Genomic DNA, 19,658 nt, shown 5'->3' with positions numbered 1-19,658 from the left:
AATGATTTCAACATTTTATTTGCATTCTTATTAACAAGCGCACTATTAATGTACCCATTCCAACTGCAATATAGATGTATACATGAAATGAAAACAAAATTTAATTCAATAACTTTTAGACGAATCAATACAATTATTTAAAAATATTTTTAAATCCAATTGCAAAATAGATATATGGGTATACACAATACCATATTTACATAAGATTCTTTTGTCATGCAGCCTTTCAGCGGATGACACTGTCATTGCTTTTTCCATTGCGTTCTTTCTACAACAAAGATCTATTTTATTCAGTTTCTGATGTTTTCCAACAAACGATTTGTTTCATTCAACCTGTCTGTATTATTGTTATTATTATCATTGTTTATTTTAATAGCCAATCTTACAACATAACAAAGAAAGGCAAAAGCATTACAGCAAAAGTACAAGTACTGTGGTCCGAGGACCTGCTGCACCGATAAAGCAAGCTATAAAAAAAGATTAAAAAGCTAAATTAATACTTATAAAAAAGCAAGTACATTATGTATAGATATATAAATATGTAAGACAACATGATCTAAAACATTTCATAAGATAAGACTCTGACAGAGAAAAATAATATTTTTAAACATTAACACAGAAATTGTATATGCCTAAGGAAGATTACCGAGATAAAACAAAGATAAAATAAAAAATACTACTAAAACAAGGCAGGATGATTAAAAGGCAAAAGAAAAAAATGAATGTACATGTATAGCATACACGCAAGTATAAATCTTACTTAAAAAAAAAAGGAAAATATGAAAACCGCTGTGTATATTGTTTTATAAACTCTAAAAAAAAAACATTGAATATAAATCTAAAAATGGAACTCAAAATGTTTGGGGTAAAACAAAAACTAAGCACCCATAAATGCGGTATATTTTTATTTGTCTGCAATTTTCTGTCTACCTTGTTATGCGTACATGCCAATACCGCATCAATTACTTCTAATTGTAAGCATATTTACGTATTTAAACACCTCGGGGAAATTGCATCACTTACCAAAGTTTCTGATCTTAGACATATTCCACGTATTCAAGATTGAACAAGTGACCTCAACTTGAAAAAAGATTACTCGAAACATGACGTGACGTGACGCGACTCATTCTAAAAAGTAGATTGTCTTCTGAAGGACCAGAGACGTGAGATTATTTCTCCTCGGAACCATACTCGTTTCTTCAGTCACTTTTTAGTCGATCACAGGGTGTGTCCGCAAACTTCTCCCAAATTGTTCTGATTCTCAATCGTTCTCAATCCTGTTCTTGAGCAGGTATTGCCACATCTTCGTATGACCCATCCTTGGAAGTACTACTTCCCTGCCTCTCTGCGTACTCGTTCTCATTCTTGATGGCATTCATGTACGTGTGGAGTCGCACTGGGATGGTTTCTCTGACTGGGGAGTCGAAGATTTCCCCCAAGTCGCTCTCCATCTGTGACTTCCTGGAAGACAGTCTTTGGATGTGACGCTTCTGTTGAGAGTTTCTGCGAATCAGGAAGATGAGTGCGATGCAAGACGCAACGAGAAGGAAGATTGAAGCTGCACAGGCAGCGATCCATGGAATAGGAAGTGACATGTCGGTCGTCGAGGGCGCTGTTGGCAAGGCCACTGTGTCCACAGACATGTATATGTCTGTGACTGTGTCAAGTTCAGGGGTCAAGTTGATCGTCGATGTCATAGGTTCTTGTAATCCTCTTACACTGATGGGTCCGATGATGCAAGATCGGCTGACTACGCCGGAGGAAAGCCTTGGTGAGATGAGGCATGCAAACGCAGTATCGTTGCGAAAATGTGTCAAATTAAATGACCTGAAGATTGTACCATTGACGCTCGATTCTCTCCATGGGGTGAAGTCTGTCTGTCTTGGGAATTGGAAGACTTCCATTGTGAAGACTGAACTGTTCCCCTTAAATGAGCATTGCATATTCAACTCTGTCTCTGAGTCTACTGTTACGGGCCCATCAGGAGAGCAGATAGGGAAAGACTCACTGGGGAAGTTCAACACAAACAGGTTCACTTTAGCTGAAGCCTAAGTGAAACTTCCTTCCCGAACTTGGCAGATATATTCATCAGTGTCGTTTATCTGCCGGAATCTGTCGTCTCGAACGTATATCTGTCGACTGAAGATACAGTGGTTGTACCAAATCGTAGAGTCATTGTTGGATCTTCAGTCCTCCACTCCACAAACTGATCAGCCTCCAGGTTTGTAGCCACACACCTCATCTCAACTCGCCCGCCTATCTTCCAATCTCTCTCCGGTGTAATGATCCACGCAGTCACTGTGGGCTCTGCACTAACCAACAGTTCAAATCCAATGAAACACCACGCACATATCACAGACAAAACCAGCAACACTTGTGCCATTGTTTCGAAATCTCTTCAACAGCCTAAAGTTGAAATAAATCGGTCTTTTATCTGAACATATTAAAACAGCAAGCGTCCAAAGCTTCCATCAGCTCAATTATATACATGAAATACGAATGCACAGGGTTGCGTGTGTACAATTTACAGATATAGTCTGGTGGCTTTAACTCTTCAGATTTACTTCCGTGTCCTAACCTCACATACCAATGAACTTCAACAATGACGATACACATTTCGGGGTTCATACCTTTTTCATTTATATTCAAAATAGGGTCAACTTGACACTCAATTCAATAGATTTGAACACATTTCGGGAACTAAATCCAGTGTAGAATTAGCTGTTCATATTAAACATACACAATCCTTTTTTCGGATTTGATAGAAAAAACTTGAAGTTGAAGGTCGAATTTTTAGTTTCTTGTCAGTTTCGTGCCACGGTTTTCATGCTTTTAGCTCCAATTTCTTTGCAATTTGTCAGCATTATATTTGCTGGGTGGTGCCGATCAGCAATTTGAATAAATAAACGGAGGCCTGTTTTCCGGGACAATGAGTAATTGTTCATAATTCCTGTCTCGAATGATTTTACTCTCTTATTTTGAATGACAAGAGCCTGATAACGAATTGCCAATATACTCTGACGATAGAGGGCGCTTGGATAGAAGAAAACCCCGTGTTGATATCGCCCCGTGTCATGTACACTGGTGGAGTTACTTTTGAACTTGGATTTTTACGTAAATGATTTCTTTGTGCAAGTCTCATGCACCAATGCACTTCTATATTAACCATTCATATTCAAACCAGGGTCAGCCGTCACGTGAGCAAATGCAGGCGATCATCTATAAATAGCCGACTGTATAACTATGGTCGTGTCATCACTTGGTGCCCCCCATAAAGCAACATGTACACCGATTTAGGAACTGTACCTCAATTTGCTTATTATTCTTGCAAAGGGAATAGTAAAATAACTGCTTTCATCTGTTATATAAGTCGGGGAATTGAACATGTGTTGCGTTGAGATTTGAAGGTTTGCATGGTGGAAAGATACTAAGACAAGATAAGTTTTGCGTTAGCACCATATGAATAAATCTCTTTTGTGGGTATGTGTGGTTCTGAAAAGAACCGAAGGGACCCCTGTTGTCTTGTTTTGCGTGTTTGTTGTATGATCGTTTTTAAAGGTTCAGACATAATGGTACATAACAAAAGGTACATAACTTTCTTTCTGGGAATACTTGCTATATTTGACAGCAGAATATTTTTTATTCGGAATGAGCTACATCCGTTAAATCCATACTGCAAAACATAAAAAGCTAATACATATTATTCCCTATAAACCAAAATGTTTATAAATTGTTTGACAAATAAGATTGATTTTCAAAAGAAATAGTTTCCTAGCAGTATTTACATGCACTGTTATTGATCCAAGCCCATCATTTGTCATTTTTATTCTAAATGAAGTCACTTAAAAAGTGCCGGTCATTGGTGTGCATCTCAAATCCTATTTTTCAAAGATATTGTAAGGCACAGTAACTGTTATTTTTTGCATTTTGATTTAACTATTCACAAAGTGTTACTGATTTTATTCAAGTTGATATATACAAGCAAGCAGCTGTATTTTAAGTAAGATTTGAGGCTTTGCATGGTGGAGATACTAAATAATGAAAGGTTTGCGGAAACACCATGTGCGAATAATTTCTCAACTAAGAGAATGGTTCTGAAAAGAACCAGAGGTATAAACTCGACGTTCCGGTCAGTATGCTCTGACCACTTTCCTGAAGACGGTCAGAGCATACTGACCGGAACGTCCAGTGTATACCTCTGGTTCTTTTCAGAACCATTCTCTTCGTTGAGAAATTATTCGCACATGGTGTTTCCGCAAACCTTTCATTATTCAGCTGTATTTTACAAGCCTTTGAAATGCCAAAAAATACACATTATACAGTTTGTTTTAATACATCACGCATCAACTTTCAAATTTAGCTGATGTTGATGGTACATAAAACATAACGCCATCAAGGTAAATGGTAACAATGGCTTTGAAATTACAATATTGAGTAAAAATGCAATTAGGGCATGATTGTACTTTGTGCTCAAGAAGATTATGAGGGGGTTTCTTGAGAGGACACGCCCATCACAGAATTGAAGAGATGTCTTCATTCATTCACACAGTCAGCTATAATGATATATTTTTAAATGATACAGTCAGAAATCAAGATAGCAAATTGTTATATTTTTTGATGGGCACAATTTCAATTGTATTTCATATGCATGCTGTGTAACGCAGCCTAAATACGAACACTAGTGACTTCGTAATCAGTTTCGTCGTCTGGTCTCTCGTAGTCATCCTCTGTGTGTTTCTTCTCTTCTCCAAGTGTCTGGCAGTACGTGTGCTGTGCTATTGTAGATCCTCTAGTCTCAGGTTCTGTGTAGACTCTGTGACTGTCATCCGTTGGCTGTAGCTCCATGTACGGATCGGCTTGAGGCATCGAGGATGTCTTCTCAGTGACACTAATGTGACGTTTGAGTTTCAGATTTTGGCAGATGAGGAAGATGTTGATGATGCAAGACATGACAAAAAGGATTATAGCAGCCGCGGAGGTAGCTACCCATGTGACTGGGAGAGATGACTGGCCATTTGGACATTGGAGAGGTGTCGGAAGAATTGAAGAGACAGTCATTGGAGATGTCGTGGTGAATGGAATAACGTCACTTGTGTCGATCTCTGCCACTTCTGTCACACTCAAAGGGATACTTATTACACTGATGGGCCCGACGAAACAGGAACGTCTTAGGCCAATGTAAGTCACAGATGGGATGCTGCATTCGAATGTCAAATTGTCATGGGAAGCATCAAGTGTCAAATCCAATGACTTGGATGATTTACCATTGACGACTGATGTGATCCATGGGTAGGTGTTGGGCATTGCGGGAATTGGAGTGACCGTGATTGTCGCATTACCTGTATCAGCTGAACATGTCAAACTCAACTGTGTTCCAGTGTCTACTGTAGTGGGTCCATCAGGGGAGCAGATAGGGAAGGACTCACTGGGCGAGTACACTCTCAGTGTGATCTTGGCGCTGGCCACAATATCGGTCCCACCACCTGTTTTGGGGTCATTGACATTGCAGCCATATTCTTTATTGTTATCTTGCCCCTGTAGGTTAGTGATGATGAATTCTTGAGTAATTTCCCTATCACCTGTTTGCTTCGTCTCGAATTGAAATCGTGTATCATGTCCTACGCGTAAAGTCATATTACCCCATCTCAGTGAGTTGATTGGGTTCTCAGTCCTCCACTCCACGATGTGATCTGCTTCCAGGTTATTGGCCACGCATCTCATATGAACGCTCCCGCCTATCTTTTGATTCCTCTCCGGTGTGACTATCCACGCAGTCACTGTGGGTTCTGCACTGACAACCAACGAATAAAATCCACCAAATAAACACCACGCATACATCACATACAGAAAGAGGAAGAATTTCCGAACCATCATGTCCATTTGTTTTGTATTCCTGGAAGTAAACTAGTTCCTATCTGAAACTAATCAATCTTCGATTTCAGCAGATCAAAACCAATCGTGCCGACAGCAATATAGCCCGACGTAGATGGAAGGCACATCGCTCATGAATTTATGTTTGAGGTAGGTCCGCTGTTTCCGCGTGCAAGCCTCATGCACCAATGAACTTCAACAATGAGTTCCCACAACTCTGGGTTCATTTTAATACTGATATTTCAAGTAGGGTCAGCTATGTTGCGTCACAATAGCAAAACAACTTCAACAAGATTTTTTTTCTCCTTTTTGATGAATCAATCTGTATTGAAAAATAAATAAGTATGAAACAGTTTACCTGATTTCGTAGCTCAAGGATCTTTTGTCAAGGATCTTCGTATTAAAAAAACCGTAAATTGTTTCCTGAGTCGATATTTCGTTTTTCTGATTTGTCAGTTTGCATGATACGTTTAGTTTACTATTAAGAGCGGTGAGAAACCCATTAGATGATTTAACTTTTGACTGATTGGATAATAGAGGGCGCTTTTTACAGCAATAGAGAAATTGATACAGAATTGCGACAAGCTTCATTTAGCATAGGCCTAAAGACTTGGAAGGTGTTATAATGCAATGTACATCCTGCGGCAAATGCCTAAAAGCGCAATATGTACATTTTGTGAGTTCGATGTTCCCACATTCTTAAAATCAAAACCGGTAAATTTTCTTCTCGGTAGATATTTCTGCAACCAGAACTGTCGATTTACGTGAAACGCACGGCTTATTACGCAGAGGATTCAGGGATTTTCCCGACGTCGCTCCCAAAATGTGACTTGAATGTATATTGTTGACTGAAATTTGGAAAAGGCTTCTAACAGTTCTGAGCGAAGTACAATACTTTTTGCCCTTTACCGTGTAATCAGGATATAAAACCACTATTTTGTTGGGTGTTTTACATATTATCAGAAATGAAATAGCTCTCCGTGTGTGTGTCTGACAGATAATATTGTTAATTATATTTCAGGGTGCAACTGCTGCACATAGGCCCCTACGCTATAAACTCTAGCAATTCCTGGTACCAACAGGATACCTGATGTCTATTTTGGTTCATGATTCTTATTCTAAATAGGGTCAGTCATGTCACGCATTCCATCAATCCAGGCACCAGCTTTGAACAAAATAAACTTATTTCAGCTCCAATGGCCATGACATGAGATTCGTGTTGGCCCACCGAACATACATTCCAACTCCACGATTGTTGAAGTCAAATCCCAATGTTTTGATACCTTACTTTAATACCAATACAAACACTGTATAGTGGGGTCCGATGGACAAGGTCAAACACTTTGCTTGGGATTGTTAATAGAAAGAAAACTGGGAACCTTTTTGCCCCGTTTCAAGAACATGCAAAATTCTTCTACAAATCATAAACGATTTTATTTGAGAATTAAACCTTAAAAATGGGGGGAAATGGAGGGGAAAAAAATTAAAACTTCGATCAAAACAAAACAAAAATCGAATGAACGATCTACAAAATGGCAACATTGTCCCTTGAAAGGTTGTGCCGAGTCCGTTTTGATTAGGCCCAAGAAGCTTCGTGACCCAACGAGCTGACACCATGGACATTGTGACTCGAGGAATGATTATTCTATTGTCAAGCTTTCATTATCAAGAACCGGTGACTGTCATGGTGTAATTATCTATAACAGCAAACCAAGAAAATTAATAATTTCACACTGTCTTTGCAATCATTCAAGTTGAACTACACACAATATCAGTCAAACATGTATAGCTCATCGCCTTCTACTAAGGCCAGGAACTTATCAATCACCCCTCCTACATGTATATCGATTAACTTTGCATCAACACACATAATTTGTTTAGGATGTTAAACACTTCGTTCAGTACTGACTACAAATTTTGGACGTACGTAGTAAAGGTGGATAAAATGTTCATTCAGCCTCATTCATTAGTCAATTTTACTTCATGCCAGCTTTCTAAGCTTTCATTATTTTTAACATTTCCTATAGATTTTTAATCTTGGATATTACATACGCTTGGTGCAGTAACTATTATTGTCTATCGACATTTTGTTTACTTTCAATTTATTCTGTGTACTTTGTGGCGAATATCTTACAATTAACGCTAGGTTTCGATCAAACCTCTTAACGAATTATCTTATGGTGCTTTTATACATTTCTTATTAATTGTGGATAATACATCCGTTGAATAGTAGCGACTTCTTCCAAACTTCGGTGTACTTCATGTAAGTCACTGTGTACTCTTGTGACGTAAATATCTTCAACCTCATTACTACTTATTAAATTTACGGGTAAAGATGTCTTACTTGCCTTATTTACAGCCATAACCGCATCGAACTGGTCGATAGAGGGCGGGACTTGAGAGCGTTCTATAACGACCAGGTTCTATACTTTGAAAATAATGTGCACTGCAGTTGTGACGATACCTTATAATCAAAAAGCAAAATCACTCATTCTAGATATACCAAACAAACCGCGTCACCAATTAATTCATTTTAAACGCTTAATTTACAGATTTAAGATGTTAGAATATTGACTTGTATTTACAACCATTACTGCATCATTTGGTCGATAGAGGGCGGGAAAGCAACCTGTTATATCTTATTTCACAAACCGTAAAGCATCTCCTGAAGGCATGTAACAAGACATGAACCATGATTTCGTTGTAAGAATCAATGGAATTCTTCAACCTATCTCACCAAACACACTGTCAAAACTAAATGGTATTAACATCAGGTCTTCAGATCGCATCTATCTAACGAAAAGAATAGACTTTTTTCATGCTGCCACTATTTCAGTCATGTTCCCTGTATCCAATAACAGTACTGAATGATAATGTTTTGTGCAAAAAGGAACCAGACTATTTTTCCTTACAGCCTCGCTTTGGTTACGTTGATTTGAATGGGAAAATCCAAATAGCCGCAACATGATAATGGTCTATTGGCTCGCAGGATAATAGTATCGTTGTTGTACTGATTGTTAATAATGCGTGTCCGAATAGCTTTGTCTGTGTCCTTTCCATACAAGTCGTCGAGAAACTCACATTGTGTCTTCAGGTTTTGGGCGGTTCTTCATCACTTGCGCGTACACTGCCGGTGGTTGAGTGGTTGACACTGGCTGATTTACATCTACAGACGAATCAGGATGCAAGTCCAAGTCAGCATAGACAAGATGGTCTGGAGGTGATGGTGGCGGTGGGTTAGGAACAGCAGTCACCTCAGCTTGTGGTAAGGAGACCTGGGCATACATTGCCGACTCGCTGGGTGGTGTAGCAGTGGCGAAGGTGTTGTCATCAGGGGTGATTGGGGACTGTGATGGGGTCGAGTTAGGGCGTATTGACTCCCCTGGTTCCCGATGGCTAGCGATGATGTCATGTGGGACGCTTGCCCGCTGTGCTTTGGGTTTATAGGGCTCTGGTTTCTTGGGAACTCTCGTTGTTGGTGGAACCTTGGCTATGGGTTTGAGAACCGCGGTGGGTCTACTTCCAAGTGGATCTGGGAGGCTGTATGGGTTGGTAGAATCCAAGACATGATTGCTGTGCATCTGTTCTGGCTCCTGGGCTAATTTTGCATTATGTTTGTCTGTTCTGGATTGTGGCTTATGTGGTTGTGCGTACACCGCAGCGTCCTCCTTTTCAATTTTGGCTTGTGACTTGTGTGGTTGTGCGTACATCACTGAGGCGTTGTTTGTAACCGCTGCTTCCTGGTTTGCAGCCGAGTACGAGGCCTGTGCCTCTTGTTCAGGTCTTGCACTCATTCTGACTTGACTCGGTTCATGGTAGGTGTCATGTTCAAGTCCTGAGTTCTCGAAACCACGAGGGTTACTAGTTGTATGCTCGATATGTGTTGCGTTGGAGTTCAAATCCGTGTTTGGTTTAGAAGAGGTGTGGTTGTTGCCGCAGGGGATTCGCCTGCGACAAAACAGAATCAGAATCAGGATTAGGATAATTGCTGCTACTCCACCTGCAGATGCACCTGCTATCAGAGCGGTGCTGGACGTTGATTGGGCAGGTTCTGTTGGAAGTTCTGTTGCCGGTTGCATTGTTTCTGTTATTCCTGTCGGTGACTCAGTAATTGGCCCAACGAAACAGGAATGTCTTAGGCCAGTGTAAGTCACAGATGGGATGCTGCATTCGAATTTCAGATTGTCATGGGAAGCATCAAGTGTCAAATCGAATGACTTGAATGATGTACCATTGATGACTGATGTTATCCATGGGTAAGTGTTGGGAATTGCGGGAATTGGAGTGACCGTTACCGGCATACCTGTATCAGCTGAACAGCGCATATTCAACTGTGTTCCAGTGTCTACTGTAATGGGTCCATCAGGGGAGCAGATAGGAAAGGACTCACTGGTCCAGTACACTCACAGTGTGAACCTGGCGCTGGCTTCAATCCTGTTTCTTCCAGTTGGTATGTGATCCCAGCCATTACAATCATATTCACCATTGTCCCTCCATTGTAGATCAGTGATATTGAATTCTTGAGTAAGTTCCCTGTTACCAGTCTGCTTCGTCTTAAACATAAATCGCAGATCAGTTCCTGCTACAGTAGCGTTACCCCATCTCAGTGATTAATCCTGAAACCTCCACTCCACGGTGTGATGAGCCTCAAGGTTTGTAGCCACACACCTCATCTCAACTCGCCCACCGAACTTCCTATCTCTCTCGGGTGTAATGATCCACGCTGTCACTGCAGGCTCTGCGTTGACAACCACTCCGAACCCACTAAATAAACTCCAAGAACACAGCAAAAACAGATACATCGTGAAGAGCCGATCCATTTCAAATGTCTTGTGCACTGACTTTGCTCAAGTCTAATCCAGTATTAATGGTCATTAATCATGTATATAATATGCCTATGTGCATGTACGTATGTGCACCAAGCAGAGCGTGGCTTGCGTGTACACACCCATACTGTTCAACAACAACACCGTGTATAGTCACTTTAGATGTTATTTTTTTTTCGTCATATTTCCGTGTGCAGGTTTCATTCACCAATGAGCTTTACACAAAGCAGGCCACCGAGTTCATTCAAACAGGTCAAAGAAAAATCTAACTGTTTTGTGAACAGTAAACATGGACGTCGCCAAGGTTTTCTTTCCAAGGGGGGGGGGGGGGCTGGCCAAAGCACATTTTCCCCAAAAAATCCTTGAACTTTCTCTAGCACATTCTCAATTTATCATTTTTTTTCGAGGTGGGCCGGGACATTTACCCACTAACCCCCATTGACACCCCTGCAGACGCTCATTTGGTTAAATGTGTATGAAATTAATAACAATTATGATTTCACATCTCTTTTCCTTTACTTTTTTTCTTTTGCTTATTTAATTATTATTCATAAATACCCGCAGACAGTTTAGCCATTCCATTTCGCCGGAGGCTCGGGTAATTATCAGCTGCACGCAGACTCTAAGCAGTCTCAAACAGAGTGATTAAAACCTCTCGAGAACACATTTATTCCCTTATTATTTTTTGCTTTTCCAGTGGGGGACCGGGGGTAGAAGCGCCCCTCCCCTTGCCCAATCCTGGCGAAGTCCATGCCATGTTTTAAATCAGACTCGGACAGATTAATTAGTGATTTTAACGAACTAATATCCGAGCATTCCGGATTTCTGGTAAGCACAACATTTCACATTTTTATCATTCCACCACCGCCATAATCACTTCAATTAAGCCCCGCTCGATACCTTTCGGTCCTCAGCAGGCAATAAAACTTCGTAATCTTTTAATTCCTTTCAGTTTCACAATTCTCTTTCTAAAATAGTCATTTTACACGGGATTTATGCAAACATCTCACAATGTGCGAGTTCTACCAGGACAAATCCTGAATTCTCAATTGTTCTCAAGCCTATTCTTGAGCAGGTACTTCCACATCCTCGTATGACCCATCCCTGGAAGTGCTACCTCCCTGCCTCTCTGCGTACTCGTTCGCATTCTTGATGGCATTCATGTTCGTGTGAAGTCGCACTGGGATGGTTTCTCTGACTGAGGATTCGGGGATTTTCCTGACGTCGCTCTCAAACTGTGACTTGAGTACATTCTGCTGGCTGAAATTTGGAAAAGGCTCCTAACAGTTCTCATCGAAGTACAATACTTTTTGCCCTTTACAGTGTAGTCAGGATATGAAACCATTATTTTGTTGGGTGCTTTTGCATAATAGAGAAATGACTTTAGCTGTCCGTTTATGTGTCTGACAGACAATATTTTCAATCGAATTACAGGGTGCAACTCATGCACATAGGCCCCTACACTCTAGCAATTCCAGGTACCAACAGGTTAGCTGGTGTCTATTTTGGTCAATGATTCTTATTCTAAAAAGGGTCAGTCATGTCACGCATTCAATCAATCCAGGCACCAGACTGGAACAAAATAAAATTCTTTCAGCTGCAATGGCCATGACATGAGATTCGTGCTGGCCTACCGAACATGCATTCCAACTCCGCGATTGTTGAAGTCAAACCCCAATGTTTTGATACCTTACATTTAATACCAATACAAACACTGTATAGTGGGGTCCGATGGACAAGGTCAAACACTTTGCTTGGGATTGTTAATAGAGAGAAAACTGGGAGCCTTTTGCCCTGTTTTAAGAACACGAAAAATTCTTCCACAAACCAAAAACCGTTTTATTTGAGAATTAAACCTTGAAAATGGGGGGGGGGGAAGAGAAATTTGGGGGAAATGAAAACTTCGGTCAAACGAAAAAAATCGCACAAACAAACTCAAAATGTCATGCATGCTGTGCGAGTCCGTTTCTGATCAGATCCAAGGAGCTTCGTGACCCAACGAGCTGACACCTTGGACATTTGACTCGATGGCTGATTATTCCATTACTTTTCCATTGTCAAGCTTTAATTCTCAAGAACCGGTGACTGTCAAGGTGTAATTATCTGTAACAGCAAACCAAGAAAGTTTATGAGGAGGTTTTCTTGAGAGGACACGCCCATCACAGCATTGAGAGGATGTCCTCATTCATTCACACAGTCAGCTGTAATTATATATTTTTAAATGATACAGTCCGAACTCAAGATAGCAAATTGGTATATTTTTTGATAGGCACAATTTCAATTGTATTTAATATGCATGCTCTGTCTCTCCAACTAAAAACGAACACTAGTGACTTCGTAATCAGTTTCGTCGTCTGGTCTCTCATAGTCATCATCTGTGTGTTTCTTCTCTTCTCCAAGTGTCTGGCAGTACGTGTGGTGTGCTGTGGTAGATCCTCTAGTCTCAGGTTCTGTGTAGACTCTGTGACTGTCATCCGTTGGCTGTAGCTCCATGTACGGATCGGCTTGAGACGCTGAGGTTGTCTTCTCAGTGACATTGATGCGACGCTTGAGTTTGAGATTTTGGCAGATGACGACGATGTTGATGATGCAAGACATGACAAGGAGGATGATAGCAACCGCGGAGGTAGCTACCCATGTGACTGGGAGAGATGACTGGTCATTCGGAAATGGGAGAGGTGTCGGGAGAATCTCGATCTCTGCCACTTCTGTCACACTCAAAGGGATACTTATTACATTTATGGGCCCAACGAAACAGGAATGTCTTGGGGCAATGTAAGTCACAGATGGGATGCTGCATTCGAATGTCAGATTGTCATGGGAAGCATCAAGTGTCAAATCTAATGACATGGATGATGTACCAATGACGACTGATGTGATCCATGGGTAAGTATTGGGCATTGCGGGAATTGGAGTGACCGTGATTACCGGCATACCTGTATCAGCCGAACAGCGCAAATTCAACTGTGTTCTAGTGTCTACTGTAATGGGTCCATCAGGGGAGCAGATAGGGAAGGACTCACTGGACGTGTACACTGTCAGTGTGACGTTTGTGCTGGCCACAATTGTGTATACTCCCGGTGGTATTGTTTCCCTGACATTACAATTATATTCATCATTGTCACTCAATTGGAGATCAGTAATGGTGAATTCTTCAGTAATTTCCCCGGTACCCGTCTGCTTCGCCTCAAACATAAATCGCGGATCAGTTCCTACTACAGTGAGGTTATTCCATCGCAGTAGTGTTGAATGACTAGTCGTCCAGTCCATGATGTGAAATGCCTCCAGGTTTGTAGCCACACATCTCATCTCAACTCGCCCGCCGAGCTTCCGATCTCTCTCCGGTGTAATGATCCACGCTGTCACTGCAGGCTCTGCGTTGACAACCACTCCGAACCCACTAAATAAACTCCAAGAACACAGCAAAAACAGAGACACCGTCGAGAGCCGATCCATTTCGAATGTTTTGGGCACTGACTTTGCTCAAGTCTAATCCAGTATTTGTCATTAATCATGTATATATAAATATGTTTATGTACATGTACGTATGTACACCAAGCAGAGCGTGGCTTGCGTGTCATCGATGTTTGCTGTACAACAATATTACCGTGTATAGGCCTAGTCACTTTAGATATTATTTTTTTCCGTCATATTTCCGTGTGCAGGTTTCACACACCAATGGACTTCACACAATGAAGGCATCATGTTTGGTTATGTATCCCCATTGAAATCAGCCCACGGAGTTCATTCAAACAGGTCAAAGAAAAAATCTAACTGTTTTGTGAACGGTAAACATGGACGTCGCCAGGGTTTTTTTTCTGGGGGGGGGGGGCGGGCCAAAGCACATTTTCCCCCAAAAATCCTTGAACAATCTCAAGCACATTCTCAATTTATCATTTTTTTTTTAGGTGGGCCGGGACATTTACCCACTTACCCCCATTGACACCCGTGCAGACGCTCATTTGGTTAAATTTATATTAAATTAATAACAAATATGATTTCACATCTCTTTTCCTTTTTTCTTTTGTTTATTTAATTATTATTATATTTTTGCTTTTCCAGTGGGGGACCGGAGGTGGAAGCGCCTCTCCACTTGCCCAATGCTGGCGAAGTCCATGCCATATTTTAAATCAGACTCGGACAGATTAATTAGATATTTTAACGAACTAATATCCGAGCATTCCGGATTTCTGGTAAGCACAACATTTCACATTTGTATCATTCCACCACCGCCATAATCACTTCAATTAAGCCCCGCTCGATACCTTTCGGTTCTCAGCAGACAATAAAACTTCGTAATCTTTTAATTCCTTTCAGTTTTACAATTCTCTTTCTAAAATAGTCATTTTACACGGGATTTAAGCAAACATCTCACAATGTGCGAGTTCTACCATGACAAATCCTGATTTCTCAATTGTTCTCAAGCCTGTTTTTTAGCAGGTACTTCCACATCCTCGTATGACCCATCCCTGTTAGTACTACCTCCTTGCCTCCGTCTCTGTGTACTCGTTCTCATTCTTGATGGCATTGCTGTACGCGTGTGGAGTCTCACTGTAATGGTTTGTCTGACTGAGGATTCGGGGATTTTCCCGACGTCGCTCTCAAACTGTGACTTGAGTACATTCTGCTGGCTGAAATTTGAAAAAGGCTTAACAGTTCTCATCGATACTTTTTCCCCTTTACAGTGTTTTCAGGACATAAAACCATTGTTTTTGGGGTGCTTTTACATAACACAGAAATGCATTTAGCTGTCCTGTTATGTGTCTGACACAATATTATCAATCATATTACAGGGTGCAACTCATGCACATAGGCCCCTACACTCTAGCAATTCCAGGTACCAACAGGTTACATGGTGTCTATTTTGGTTCATGATTCTTATTCTAAATAGGGTCAGTCATGTCACGCATTCCATCAATCCAGGCACCGGATTTGAACAAAATAAACTTATTTCGGCTCCAGTGGCCATGACATGAGATTCGTGCTGGCCTACCGAACATGCATTCCAACTCCGCCATTGTTGAAGTCAAACCCCAATGTTTTGATACCTTACATTTAATACCAATACAAACACTGTATAGTGGGGTCCGATGGACAAGGTCAAATACTTTGATTAGGATCGTTAATGGAGAGAAAACTGGGAGCCTTTTGCCCTGTTTTAAGAACATGGAAAATTCTTCCACAAACCATACACCGTTTTATTTGAGAATTAAACCTTGAAAATGGGGGGGGGGGGAATTTGGGGGAAATGGAAAACTTCAGTCAAACGAAAAAAAATCGCACAAACAAACTCAAAATATCATGCATGTTGTTCGAGTCCGTTTCTGATCAGATCCAAGGAGCTTCGTGACCCAACGAGCTGACACCTTGGACATTTGACTCGATGGCTGATTATTCCATTACTTTTCCATTGTCAAGCTTTAATTCTCAAGAACCGATGACTGTCAAGGTGTAATTATCTATAAAAGCAAACCAAGAAAATTAATAGATTCAAACTGTCTTTGTAATCATTCAAGTTGAACTGCACACAATATCAGTCAAACATGTATAGCTCATCTCCTTCTACTAAGGCCAGGAACTTATCAATCACCCCTCCTACATGTATATCGATTAACTTTGCAGCAACACACATAATTTGTTTAGGATGTTAAACACTTTGTTCAGTACTGACTATAACTTTTGGACGCACGTAGTAAAGGTGAATGAAATGTGCATTCAGCCTCACTCAGTAGTCAATTTTACTTCATGCCAGCTTTCTAAGCTTTCATTACTTTTAACAATTCCTATAGATTTATAATTTTGGATATAACATACGCTTGGTGCAGTAACCATTATTGTCTTTCGACATTTTGTTTACTTTCAATTTATTCTGTGTACTTTGTGGCGAATATCTTACAATAAATGTTAGGTTTCGATCAAACCTCTTAACGAATTATCTTATGGTGCTTTTTTACATTTAGTTTCTGATTAATTGTGGATAATACATCCGTTGAATAGTAGCAACTTCTTTCAAACTTCGGTGTACTTCATGTACATTACTGTGTACTCTTGTGACGTAAATAGCATCACCTCATTACTACTTATTAAATTTTACGGTTACAGATATCTTACTTGCCTTATTTACAGCCATAACCGCATCGAACTGGTCGATAGAGGGCGGGACCTGAGAGCGTTCTATATCGACCAGTCTATACTTTAAAAATAATGTGCCCTGCAGTTGTGAAGATACCTTATAATCAAAAAGCAAAATCACTCATTCTAGATATATCAAACAAACCACGTCACCAATTAATTCATTTTTAAATGCTTAATTTACAGATTTAAGATGTTAGGATATTGACTTGTATTTACAACCATTAGTGCATCATTTGGTCGATAGAGGGCGGGAAAGCAACCTGTAATGTCTTATTTCACAAACCGTAAAGCATCTCCTGAAGGCATGTAACAAGACATGAACCATGATTTCGTTGCTAGAAACAATGGAAATCTTCAACCTATCTCACTAAACACATTGTCAAAATGATATTAACATCATGTCTTCATACCGCATCTATCTAGGATTGAAAAGAATAGACCTTTTTCATGCTGCCACCATTTCAGTCATGTTCCCTGTATCCAATAACAGTACTGAATGATAATGTTTTTGTGCAAAAAGTAACCAGGCTATTTTTCCTTCCAGCCTCGCTTTGGTTACGTTGATTTAAATGGGAAAATCCAAATAGCCGCAACATGATAATGGTCTATTGGCTCGCAGGAATAAATAGTATCGTTGTTGTACTGATTGTTAATAATGCATGTCCGAATAGCTTGGTTTGTGTCCTTTCCATACAAGTCCTCGAAAAACTCACATCGTGTCTTCAGTTTTTGGGCGGTTCTTCATCACTTGCGCGTACACTGCCGGTGGTTGAGTGGTTGACACTGGCTGAGTTACATCTACAGACGAATCAGGATGCAAGTCCAAGTCAGCACAGACAAGGTGGTCTGGGGGTGGTGGCGGTGGGTTAGGACCAGCAGTAACCTCAGCTTGTGGTACGGAGACCTGGGCATACATTGCCGACTCACTGGGTGGTGTAACGGTGGCATAGGTGTTGCCATCAGGGGTAATTGGGGACTGTGATGGGGTCGATTTAGGGCGTCTTGACTCCCCTGGTTCCCGATGGTTAGCGATGATGTCATGTGGGACGCTTGCCCGCTGTGCTTTGGGTTTATAGGGCTCTGGTTTCTTGGGAACTCTCGTTGTTGGTGGAACCTTGGCTATGGGTTTAAGAACCGCGGTGGGTCTACTTCCAAGTGGATCTGGGAGGCTGTATAGGTTCGTAAACTCAAAGACAGGATTGCTGTGCCTCTGTTCACGATCCTGTGCCATTTCTGCATTATCGTTTTCAATTTTGGATTGTGGCTTGTGTGGTTTTGCGTACACCACTGGGGCGATATCATTGTCAGTTTTAGCTTGTGGCTTGTGGGGCTGTGCGTATAGCACTGGATAGTTGTTTGTATCAACTACTGTCGCTGGTGTACTGGTAAAAATGACAAGTGTCTCTGGTCCAGGAATTGCATTTATCCTGACTTGAGTAGATCCTTCATTAGAGTCATGTTCATCATACCGCGACTCCTCGCGAAGTTCAAGTCCTGTGTTCTCGTACGCACGCGATCGTGTTGGTGCGTGCTGAGTATTGTTTGAGTAGGAGTTCAAATCTGTGTCTGACTTCGAAGAGGCATTTTTGCTGCAGCAGGAGTCTCGCTTTCGGCAAAACAGAATCAGACTGAGGATGAGGATAATTGCTGCTACTCCACCTGCAGATGCACCTGCTATCAGAGCGATGCTGGACGTTGATTGCGTAGGTTCAGTCGCAGGTTCTGTTGCCGGTTCCATTGTTTCTGCTTGTTTTGTTGCCGGTTTCATTGTTTCTGTTTTTTCTGTCGGCGACTCAGTCACACTCACGGGCAAACCTTGTACAGTTATAGGCCCAACGAAACAGGAATGTCTTAGATTAGTGTAAGCCACAGATGGGATGCTGCATTCGAATGTCAGATTGTCATGGGAAGCATCGAGAGTCAAATCCAATGACCTGGATGATCTACCATTGATGACTGATGCAATCCACATGTAAGTGCTTGGCATTGCTGGAATTGGAGAGACCATAATTGCCGGCATACCTGTGTCAGCTGAACAGTGCATATTCAACTGTGTTCCAGTGTCTGCTGTAATGGGTCCATCAGGGGAGCAGATGGGGAAGGGCTCACTGGACGGGTACACTCTCAGTCTGATCCTGGCTGTGGCCACAATCATGTATCCTCCAGTTGAAATTGTTTCCTTGACGTTACAAATATATTCATCATCGTCACTCGATTGTAGATCAGTGATGTTGAATTCTTGAGTAATTTCCCCGTTACCCGACAGCTTTGTCTCAAACATAAATCGCGGATCAGTTCCAAATATAGTGATGTTACCCCATCTCAGTAGTGTTGAATTACTAGTCGCCCACTCCACGACGTGAAATGCATCCAGGTTTGTAGCCACACACCTCATCTCAACTCGCCCGCCGAGCTTCCTATCTCTCTCGGGTGTAATGATCCACGCTGTCACTGCTGGCTGTGCATTGACAACCACTCCGAACCCACTAAATAAACTCCAAGAACACAGCAAAAACAGATACATCGTGAAAAGCCGATCCATTTTGAATGTGGGCACTGACTTTGCTCGAATCTAATCCGGCATTTTGTCATTAATCGTGTTTAGTATGCCACTGTGCATATGTTAAATGCGCACCATGCAAAGAGTGGCTTACGTGTACATTTACACGCCCGTGTACTGTTCAACACTACGTTGCTGCAGATTATATTTTTTCGTCATATTTCCGTGTGCAGCAAGTCTCATACACCAATGAGCTTCACACAATAAAGGCATCATGTTTGGTTCTTTATCCCCATTGAAATCAGGCTGAACCGAGTTCATTCATA

General features: G+C 41.2%; 1 protein-coding gene across 1 annotated transcript; it reads right to left on the bottom strand.

Moving 5' to 3' along the window:
* Positions 1-4,665: 4,665 nt before the first annotated feature.
* On the bottom strand, positions 4,666-10,673 carry LOC119744387. The gene is made up of 4 exons (XM_038220296.1): positions 10,540-10,673; positions 8,953-9,819; positions 5,640-5,791; positions 4,666-5,483 (listed from the first exon to the last, which is right to left on the bottom strand). The coding sequence occupies exons 1-4, from the start codon at positions 10,671-10,673 to the stop codon at positions 4,666-4,668; spliced, it is 1,971 nt and encodes a 656-aa protein (XP_038076224.1).
* Between the last annotated feature and the right edge of the window lie 8,985 nt (positions 10,674-19,658).

Source organism: Patiria miniata, unplaced genomic scaffold (genome assembly GCF_015706575.1).
Source record: "Patiria miniata isolate m_02_andy unplaced genomic scaffold, ASM1570657v1 HiC_scaffold_7, whole genome shotgun sequence".
NCBI classification, from domain to species: Eukaryota; Metazoa; Echinodermata; class Asteroidea; order Valvatida; family Asterinidae; genus Patiria; species Patiria miniata.
This window is presented reverse-complemented; position numbering and strand designations above follow the sequence as displayed.

What these genes read in the sequence shown, in the direction of transcription:
- LOC119744387 (XM_038220296.1), bottom strand. Translation starts at nt 10,673, where the DNA reads ATGTATCTGTTTTTGCTGTGTTCTTGGAGTTTATTTAGTGGGTTCGGA. An exon ending in GGTGGGCGAGTTGAGATGAG is followed by an intron (nt 9,820 to 10,539) that starts GTGTGTGGCTAC and finishes GTTTTGTCGCAG; the next exon opens with GCGAATCCCCTGCGGCAACA. An exon ending in CCAAAACCTGAAGACACAAT is followed by an intron (nt 5,792 to 8,952) that starts GTGAGTTTCTCG and finishes GTTGGTTGTCAG; the next exon opens with TGCAGAACCCACAGTGACTG.